Source organism: Sinocyclocheilus anshuiensis, unplaced genomic scaffold, assembly GCF_001515605.1.
Source record: "Sinocyclocheilus anshuiensis isolate Anshui unplaced genomic scaffold, SAMN03320099.WGS_v1.1 scaffold35, whole genome shotgun sequence".
Classification (NCBI taxonomy): Eukaryota; Metazoa; Chordata; class Actinopteri; order Cypriniformes; family Cyprinidae; genus Sinocyclocheilus; species Sinocyclocheilus anshuiensis.
Window position 1 is genome coordinate 1851860 of NW_015552558.1, and position 10991 is coordinate 1862850.

Here is a 10991-nt window from a genome sequence, read left to right on the forward strand (position 1 = left end):
AACTACTTCAGTCTGTGTGCATTGAATTTATTTAATACACGAGTTTCACAATTTGAGTTGAATTACTGAAATAAACAAACTTTTCCATGACATTCTAATTTATTGAGAAGCACCTGTATTTGGTCTTGGCGGAATAGATCTGCTACGCTGCTGCTGCTGTCGGACTGCGCCATCTAGAGTTTCATGCAAGAACTCATATATATTCCTATATATATATATATATATATATTCTTGTCAAAATGACATGAGTTCGTTTGGAATTATCAGCTTTTAAGCTTTTAAGAACAAGCAGAAGCCTAGTTTCTTTGCTAGTTCCTTCGGTAGTGGGTGGAGCTAATGCACAAGCAGCAATCTCATTGGCTATCGCCCACCTATTACCCTTTGATTTCAGCAAATAAGTTAGAGTAAATGCAGACAACATAATTAAATGTTCATTACTCAGCAGCTCATCAGACTTTAGTATTTTATTAGTAGTAGAATTAGTAGTAGTAGTATCTTATCAGTATTATTAATTTAGTAATTTTTAAAGTTTTTTTTTTTAAACAGAAACACTAAATGGCCAACAATGTCTTAAGCACTAAGACCAGCCCTAAGTTCTGTCAGTATGCCAAATATGCAGTCGTATATTTTTGTTCATAAACATAGTTACCACATTTTAGTGCTAATTACTAAAGTTCTAAAATAAAAAAAATAATAAAAAAATATAATTGTAAGTGTAATTTTCTTGCTTTCAGATCATATCACATATGAATGTATCTTAGTAAAAATAGTTTTTCTTAGTGCCATTTTCCGAAGATAAGCTGATTTGGTGGAATCATATATTGCCTAGGTGTGCGCAGAGGGTAGAAGCCGCTCACAGTTTTCAGTAAATTGGACGAAATGAGCCAAAAACTAGATTCTGCACTCTTGTGATGTTTCACTGCATTTTTTTTCATGTGATTTTCTGTTTTTTTTTTTTTTTTTTTTTTGTCATGTTTTAATTAATTTTTGTGCGTGTGTGTATAGTTAATATTAATTTTTAATTTTTATTAATTTACATCAAGTTAAATGAACGGTGTGTGTTAGCAGGAAAGGTCATCCAAGAAAGTGGCAAAAATACAAAAAAAAAAAAAAAATGATGAGATGTGCCATGTCAGTGTTTGTCAACGGTAACAGCTTTGAATAGTCGAGGACGTTTGATGTTGTTTGTCTTATCACATTCCCCACAGTACTGTGCTTGAGCTGATATTGTTTTTCCTGATTAGTTTTTCATGGCTTTTTTTGCCAGAGGGAGGAAGTGGCCGTATGAAATGTTTTGCAATAACATGAATAAAGGATCGTACGGCTCCTGCAGAAATAAGCCTGAGGGCTCAGACTCACTATTACATATGCGCTGCATTATCATAATAATTCACATTCTAATATATGTTGTTATGGTTTTAATATTTTTGGTGTTGCTTGGAGAAATACGACCACTCTGTGGTGCGGTGGTACACATTCTCTAGTGCTCCCGCAGGTCTTATAATTCAGTAATTATAAAACTCTGCAGGGCAAACCAAATGATGAAACACTGCCATGGGAGGAGAACCTCACGATGTTGACAGTAATGATGGTGCTGGTGTGGCGGTAATGATCGTTTAGAGTTGCATTTCTCAAACAGGATGAAGAGCCGCTGTTCTCTAAAGACGGTCTGAGGCTGTTCTTCACCAGAGCAATCCCACAGGGAGGAAGAGGGAAGTTCTTCCACATCTCCATGTCCATTTCACAGGTACAAGCTTCAGCAATTTGGGTGTTTTTACACTTTTTGATAAAAGGCAACTATGTATTTTCATATATAAAGGAATTGTCATGGATGGTTCATGACAGGTGAGTTTAGAGCAGTATCTTTATTGCACAATTCCAAAAAACAAAACACTCAGACACAGGAGAAACAACCAACATAAAGACAAGAAAGGACAAACACTGAACTACTGTTAAACACAGGTCTTAATGAGAACTAGAACTAGACTAGAAATGGTTGAATAAATGACTAACTAATGAGAACATCCTTGGAAACAAAAACAGGAGTTAAACACAGGAAAATTAACACAGAAACAACAAGATGAAAAGAACATCAAAATAAGAGTCTTTGAACAAAAATAACCCAGTCAAAACATACAATAAAAAAAAAAAAATCTTACTAATATACTTCAGTTTCAATTGTGTTTTTTTTCTACCCACCATTACATTACAATATTTTAGATATATAAACTTTACGAGAAATTAAAACTATGTCTGCCAGAATAAAATACATTTTAATTCATGAAAATGGTTACCTGCATGTTGCTTTTAACCAGTGTGTTGTGATTTTTTTGGTAAAATACGAATTGAGAATTTTGTAGCTTTTTCATATAACACTAGTTCATAGTGAAAGATTTTCTGTCAATCATGTTAATTAAATGGCAATATTTAGACATAGCACATCTCTAAGTACTCCAAAGCAAAGAGATTAATTTTAATAACAAATATGATTAATTCAAACAAGTTCCTTCATTTTCCCAAGCTAATTTATTTTGTGATAACTAGTCACATTTCTACAGTTAAACAGCATTTAATTGATTAGTTTTAAGCCTTTACTTTAGTAATTTCTTCAAACATGCTCTACCTTCTCTGTTTGTAAAATGACACACATTCTTTTCGATTTGTTTAAATATTGTATTGATGAGTGTAATATTCTATTATTCACAACACTGTGTTCCATTATGATTGATGTCTGTTTAATATGTTTTCTTCATAAAGCCCAACAGCAGCACAGATACTCTGCAGTCCATCACATCAGGAGACTGGGACGTCACGCAGGTTCTTGCGTATGATGAGGACAGCCAGTTAATGTGAGCCAATCCACCAACACCACAAACTGAACATCAATGATTCATCTGTCATTAAAATGGGCTTCTTTTAAAGATAGTATGAAATCACAACTGACCTAAATTACTTTCTCGATTCACATTATTTTCTTCATTAATCTCAATGTATCGTTGGTGCACATTATCCCAAATAGTTTTTTCTTTTATCAAAATGTAATAACTTTCTCCACCTCTGAAATGATTTTCTTTTCGCCTGTGTTATCAAGGTCTTTTATTTTTTAACCTCACCACTACAACCACCTGCTTTTGTTCTCATATGAAACACATACTTTCTTGATTCACTCAGTACCCTGGGCATAAATATTATGGGATGTATGGTAATCTTTCAGTACCATGGTATATGTTGGTAACCAAACAGTTGACGGTAGCCATTGACTTAGTATTTTTTCAATACTGTGTAAGTAAATGTACCGTTCAACTTTGATTGAACCGTTTGGTTACCAATAGTCTTCTAAATATCTTCTTGTGTCTTCAACAGAAGAAAGAACATTTATACTTCAAATCTTTAAAGTATATTTAAAAGAAAATAAAGTTTATGCAGATAATGAAATATTAATGAAATAAAAGGCCACTTAAGTGTACCTCTTTACCTGTTAAAGAGAGTACACTTTTATGACTGCTTCTTAACACACTTATAGCACATTTACTAGTAGCATACTAAAGCAGATGTAAAGTACTTCAATATAATTTTAACCTGTACTGTTATTTAATACATATAAAGTTAAAATAGGTAACACTTTATCTTAAGGTGTCCTTGTTACACATTACATGTACTTATTATTATAGTAACAATTAATTATGCATAATTACAAGCAAGCAACCCTAATCCTAACCCTAACCATATAGTAAGTACTTGTAGTTAATTAGTATTATTCCATGGTCTGTCTGAATACTGGATTCTGATTGGCTGGCAGGTATGCAGTAAAACCGTTTAATGCACAGGTAGTTCCAAGTCAGTTTAATCACCGTTCTATATTAATGCACTGCTTTAATTGATGCACACAAACCCACACACCTCACACGCACGCACACACACACACACACACACACACACAGAGAGAGAGAGCGAGAGTCGGAGATCGCAGATCGCACATAAACTTGTTGTTAACGCTTCCCCACGATTTTTATTAATAAAAAAGCCTAGATACTAGATCGCTACATTATATTCCTCAGCAACGATGGTAAAATGGCTGTTTTTGAAGTACCTAATTGTTTGTAGAGAGAGACGCGCAGACGCAGCACGCAGGTACACACAACTGTCATCTCTCTCTCTCTCTCGATCGATCGATAATTAATTGAAATACATGCTATAATTCATTCAAATAAATGTGATCTTACCGCACTATTTCATCTCTGTGTCTGATTTAAAGCGGGCAGAATGCTAGAGCTAACGTGCCATAACTGACAAAAATAACTGACATTTTTACCCATTCGGTCAAATATTGCGCTGTAAAGAGAAATACTAGATTTAACTTGTCTATAACTTGGCAAATGACCATGGAATAAGCGGGATAATCAATGGCTAGCCGTGCATTAAAGGATTTTAAATGCACTTCGCGTCGGGCGGTTCTTTGCCTCCACGTCGTGCATTTAAAACCCTTTAATGCACGGCTAGCCGTTGATTATCCCTTACTTACTCAGTACTTAATGTATAATTACACTGTAACAAGGACACCTTAAAAGAAAGTGTAACCTTAAATTATTTTAAATGTACTAAATTGCAAATTCATCATTACAAATGTCTAACTTAAAAAAAATAAATAAAGACAAAATTGCTTGGAGTCAAGACATTTGCAAATAGGATTAAAAGATGAATATGAAACAAAACTACAGAATGTCACATTTTATTATTAGCTGTTTCAACACCAAATAAAAAGGACATCACTTTTAGAGTTCATCACACTATCTGATGTTAGCATAGGTATTGGGACAGTTGAACTTAAGGCAGATGTAAAAGATTAAAAGCTATTATTCAGTTGCAGATCTCTTGCGTGCAATCAGAGCAGTGAGTCTGCGACCCATAGACATCACCAGACTCTTGGTCTCATCCTTTGAAATGCTTTTCCCAGCCTTTAATGCAGCCAGTTCCAACTGTTGCTTGTTTTGGGGAGTTTATGCCTTTAGTCTCCTGTTCAGCTGGTGAAATTCATGTTCAGTCAGACTTAAATCTGGGTATTGACTTGGGCAATCTAAGACTTCATTTTTTTATTTTTTTTTGCCCTGATAAACTCCTTGACTGAACTGGCAGGTCATTGTCCTGATGCACTATGAAGCGCTTTCTGATGAGTCTGGTGGCATTTTCTTGAATATTGGTAGCCAAGATGGTTTTGTATCCTTCCGAATTCATTCTGCTACTGTCATCAAACATTAAGTCATCATTAAAATTGAGAGGGCCTGTTCCAGAGACAGCCATGCATGCCCATGCAATGTCACCACCTCCACCATGCTTTACAGACGAGGCTGCATGCTTAGGATCATTTGCAGTTCCCTTTTTCTCCACACTTTTTCTTTCCCATCACTTAGATAAAGGTTAAACTTTGTCTCATCTGTCCATAAAACTCTGTTCCAAAACTCTACTGGCTTTTGCAAACTCTAATCTTGCCTTTCTATTTTTGGTGCTGGTCAGAAGTTTGCATCTTGCTGGGTAGCCTCTGTAATTCTGTTTCAAAGTCTCCTGTGGACAGTAGATTGTCAGAGCATCATTCCAGCTTTCTGGAGGTTGTTGGGCCTCTGTAATTCTGTGTCAAAGTCTCCTGCGGACAGTAGATTGTCAGCTTTCTGGAGGTTGTTGGTGATTTCACAGACACGTATTTTAGGGTTCATTTTCACAGCTTTTATGATTTGTCTGTCATCAACTACTGTTGTTTTTCTCAGCCGATCAGGTCGTTGTTGGTTGCTGATGTCGCCGGTGGTTTCCAAACTCTTGATTTCTCCATGCCCTTTGTTTTTGCTATAGCTCTAATTGACTTCCTCTTTTCTTTTAGCAGCCAAACTGCTTGCTTTTCTCTCAAAGTCAGCTCTCTCGTCTTCATCCTGGTTTGTGTGTGTCGTCATCGAATGCAAGACTCAGAATGCAGAAGCAATTGATATAACTTACTTATGGAGGGCACTATATACTGTATATATATATCTCAATACATGGCATACAGGTTTTAATAGAAATTATATTAAAGTATATTGTAGTTTATCATAAATGCATGTCAGTACACGTTAACCATATTTTAAACCAATACTGTTTATGAAATGGCCTAAAAAGATGTACTTAAGTCCTAAGTGGGTCAAAAAGCACTCTTAGCTAATTGTATTTAAATGTAAACTATAATACATTTTCATTTAGTTTGAATTAACAGGCATTTAGTGTCTGACAACATTCATTTTTGAAGTATATAATTGCTGTAATAAGTACACTTTTTAAACTTATGCTGAAGTGCACTTCTTTTTCACCTTTGTATAGCTATTGTTATATGGAGTATGTTTTGATATCATATGTTTTGTATGAACAGATATTTCCTCAGCACTGAGGATGACCCTAAAAGAAGACATCTCTACAGGTACATACAGCACATACATATTCATGTTTTGTGCCGTGTGAAGTTTGGCTTGTGCTGTCACAGGCTTGTTCTCGCTGACAGTGTTAATGTATCTGTGGTTGTTCCAGCGCAGACACGGTGGGCACCTTCAACCGCCGCTGTCTGTCCTGTGATTTCACTGACAGCTGCGGGTACGTCAGTGGCTTCTTCAGTCCCAGCATGGACTATTTTCTGCTCAGTTGTAAAGGTAGACATCTCTTTGTTTCTATTTTGCTTGTTCTTACTACCACGGGTATATGTGCGAACAAGATAACATAATATATGAACATATACTGTATGATGTGTAGTAGTAATTAGAATTGTACTTTTTTTGTAAAAAAACGAAAGAAATGAAAGGTCAAGAAATACTTGCGTAAAGTCTTGGTTTGGCTGTAAAGCTGAGAATTAAAATGAGTCTCTGAACCCACCATTACCCTGACACATTTTCAGTAAACGCTTGTGAGTTGACACTGCGGTGAATGTCGATTTAGAGCCCATGAACCTTTACTTTTATATTGTCTCCTGACAAGCTTCAGTGTTACGCTAGAAGAATAGAGAAAGGGATGGAGACAGCGCAAGCAGACGCATTGTCAAAGAGCATGTTGTTATTGTTCAACAGTGAAGTTTCCATTCTGCAAAGTGCATTGATTATTTGGAGGGCTTGTTTCTACAGCAGCTGATGTGTTCTGAAGGCTTGAATGCTTGTATTCACTGAACCGTTGTGACAGAACTCCTGGAGAAATGACTGTTGTGTTTACGATCAGTGCTGTTGTGCCACTCGTTAAAGTTTCACTGCAGATGCTCATTAACAAAAGCTTTTAAGCACCTTTTTCAGTTTAGTGGCAGGCTGTTTATAAAATACACTTTAGAGAACTTGTAAAATGACTGGATAAACTGCTCTTGAGTCTTGCTGACATATAAACTATGACTTAATACATAACAATCACATACCTTTATTTATACTATGGTTATTAGCTTTGGATAAAAGCATCTGCTACAATGCATAAATGTAGTTATAAAAATTGTTGTTTGTATGTTTGTTTTTAAGGTAGTTTCGAATAGTTTTGATTTGACATAAATAGCTATAACATTATTTTTCTTAATTATCATATCTCACTTTTAGCATAACACTGCAAATTGTTCAAACACTCTATGAGAAACTGTGTGATGATCCAAACTAGATTTTTAACAAGAAAATGTGGGTAGGCAGGCAGAAATTGAAAGACAGATCGCCAAGTAATTGCACAACTTTCTGTAAGAAGAATGTTGATTTGAAGTATCATGTAGCACAAATGATTCAGGCTGTGTTACATATAGAAATGTAAAGGTTCTTTCATATTTACCGTTGTTTAGCAAATTTCCCAGGTGAAATACAGAAATCCATAGGAATCCACAAAATGTAGAGTTTTGCATGAATGTGAAAGATTTCCCCATGCAGATTTTAGTCATTTTTAAGTTGATCACAAGAATTCTCTGCACTGACCAACAGAAAGATGCTTGGTTTGAAAGTGCTTCCTCCATCAATACACTATTGACCATAAACAATAGACCTTTTTTGTCAGAACAATAATACTTTAGGGCAGTGGTTCTCAACTCCAGTCCTGGGGACCTACTGATCTGTACGCAAAGTATGCAAAGCAGTGGACTGGATTTAAGAACCACTGCTATAGGGGTAAGGTCTGTTAAAATCTCTTAAAGGGATAGTTCACCCAGAAAATGAAAATTTGCTGTTAATTCACTCATGCTCAGGCCATCCAAGATGTACAGCAGGTGGATTTTTTTTCTTCAGTGGAACAGTAAAGATTTGACACCATGGTCCTTGGTGATTCATAAAATGCAAGTCTGTTTCTACTGTCACTTTGAGAGCCAAAAACATATATAGGCAACATAAAATGAATACCCTTGGCTCCTGACAATATATTGAAGTTTTATGAAGCAAAATTATAAGTCTGTGCATGTTTTTGTTCCCGCACATATGTCATTAAGCAACAGAAATCTTGCACTCCTGACTCACATGAAGGTGTTCAGGGCTGTTTGCCTGAGGCTATGGATTAAAGGTAATAATATTTAGTTTCTTGCACAGACTGATCGTTTCGCTTCATAAGGCCTCAATATATCGTAAAGTGTCACAGTATTAATGTTGTGTTGCCCGTATATGCTTTTTTGACTCTCAAAGTGACAGCCATGGACTTTTATGAATCGCCAAGGACCATTAAAGCTAAAATTATTTAATAGCCTGAGGGTAAGTTAACAGTAAATTTTTATTTTTGGGTGAACTATCCCTTTAACCCTATGTATTAGTCATAGTAGTAGTGAAGTCAACACTGTTAATAATTGCAAATTGGTCATCAAAGTTCAAGTGCAAAAATGTGTTTGATCCAGTTGCTGCAACAGGTGATGTGAGTATGTGCAATTGTATTTCATCAGTATCATGCATGAAGAATTTATATAAAAGATTTGGACAGGATAGACGTATTCTGTGAGACACAATTGCTACAACTCCCAGCTGTGAGAATTAGTGATTGACGAACAAAAATAACATGTATACTTTTGCAAAGCATTTGTTCAAACTATGAAAACCAATGAATGTCCTGTGTCATTAATTATTGATGATTATGTTGGCATATTGTCAGGTCCTGATGTTCCGTATGTGACGGTTTACAGCACCCATGACAGACAGAGTGAGTATCCAGCTTTCCTCCTCTCTATATTGTGTGTTTGTTTGTGTGTGTGTTTGAGTTCTGGATGATCTGCTGGGTCTTACTCCTGACTGCTTACCACTGAGTAGCATGCACACACACAAACTCACACGCACACACTTACAGTACACTCACATCACCCACTGATGAATTATTAATAGTGAAAAAAAGTGAGTGATGTTACGGCCAATTATGGTAACCGATACTCGGAATTAACCCATCCAAGTACACACACACACACACACCCGAAGCAGTGGGCAGCCATTTTTGCTGCTGCGTACGGGGACGTGAGCAAGGCTCCGAATTGGGGGTTCGGTGCCTTACTCAAGGGCACCTCAGTCATGGGTATTGAAGGTGGAAGAGAGCGCTGTACATTCACTCCGCCCACCTACAATTACTGCCGGTACTGAGAATTGAGCTTGCGACCTTCGGGTTACAAGTCTGACTCTCTAACGATTAGGCCACAACTGGCCTAGGAGGCATTATAGGGAGGCATTTGATAAAAATGTAATGGCAAATCGATCAAAGGTGACAGTAAAGATTTTTATAATGCTACAAAATATTTCTATTTTAAATAAATTATTTTTTGAGCTTTCATTTGTAAATGTTTAAAGATGCTTATGAATGTCAAAAAAGTATAGTTTTCACAAAAATATTAAGCAGCACATCTGTTTTCAACATTGATAATAATAAGAAATGTTTCTTGAGCACCAAATCAGCATATCAGAATGATCTCTAAAGGATCATGTGACAGTGAAGAGTGGCATAATGGCTGCTGAAAATTCAACTTTGCCTTCACAAGGAAAAAAAAAGCATTTTAAAATATATTAATAGAGAACAGTTATTAAAAATTTTAATAATATTTCACAATATTACTATAGTTCTGATCGAATAAATGCAGCCTTGATGAGCATAAGAGACTTATCCAAAAACATTTTTAGAAAACGGTCAATGTAAATTATAGGCTATCAATAGAAAGCAAGTAAAATAGCTTTGTAGTGTGTCAATGGATGGGTAATAGATGCAGGGAACATTTTATTTTGTGACTTAATTAACCTCAATCTGTGTTGTTATCATTTATCATTTATCCTATATTTGTGGTGTATCCAAAAGTGAAAAGGAAGGTGGCAAAGTATAGGGAACTGCTTGAAAAGGTGTCCCACAAGGCCACAATTCATTTTCGGTGAGAAGGTCAAGCAGAACGAGTGGACGCAATTCTGTGAAACTGCCAGAATATGGAGCGAGCACTTGATGCAGAGAACACTGCCCCGGGCAACTGCCTTGATCGCCTACTCCTCAAAGCTGTTTAATTATCACAATTCATTCATTTTATACAGTCATAGAGTCATATTCCATTGCTCGGTCATTTCTACAGTTTAGTGGATTTGGTCCCCATGAAGCAATACTGCATTTTTTACATAAAACGTTAATCAGTTTTCATGCCACATGATTTCCCATGCATACAGTAGGTGTTGACACAAATTGATTAGTACCTGAGAAAATGATTAGTACCTAAGAATAATTTGTACAGACAAATTCCCATGTCCCAGTCATGTTTTCTCAACTTCACATTGAAATAAGGGTTACATATATATTTTTTATAGTTTTTTTTCTAAATTAGCAGTTTTGAATGTTAGTGTAAAAATTTACTTGACATAAAATACAATTTATTGTAATATTTTAATAAGAAAACCATTTAATTACTTTATGTCTCTCAAACTCCAGTTCACCCTGTTACATTAGTGCTACTTGCCATTTAAATATTAAGCGTATACCCTAAATTGCATGGGGGATTTGGGGGGGGGGGGGTTTATATGAAACCCTTTTTTAACTAAAAA

The 10991-nt window shown here is 35.8% G+C and overlaps 1 protein-coding gene across 1 annotated transcript in view; it reads left to right on the forward strand.

Annotated features, from left to right (window-relative positions):
• LOC107664663 (dipeptidyl aminopeptidase-like protein 6) overlaps nucleotides 1-10991 on the forward strand; it is a 168237-nt gene that overhangs the window by 141795 nt on the left and 15451 nt on the right. The window contains exons 12-16 of the mRNA XM_016455296.1: nucleotides 1623-1747; nucleotides 2758-2849; nucleotides 6389-6436; nucleotides 6544-6662; nucleotides 9088-9135. Of these exons, the coding sequence (XP_016310782.1) occupies nucleotides 1623-1747; nucleotides 2758-2849; nucleotides 6389-6436; nucleotides 6544-6662; nucleotides 9088-9135 (432 nt within the window). The remainder of the gene's footprint in view (nucleotides 1-1622; nucleotides 1748-2757; nucleotides 2850-6388; nucleotides 6437-6543; nucleotides 6663-9087; nucleotides 9136-10991) is intronic.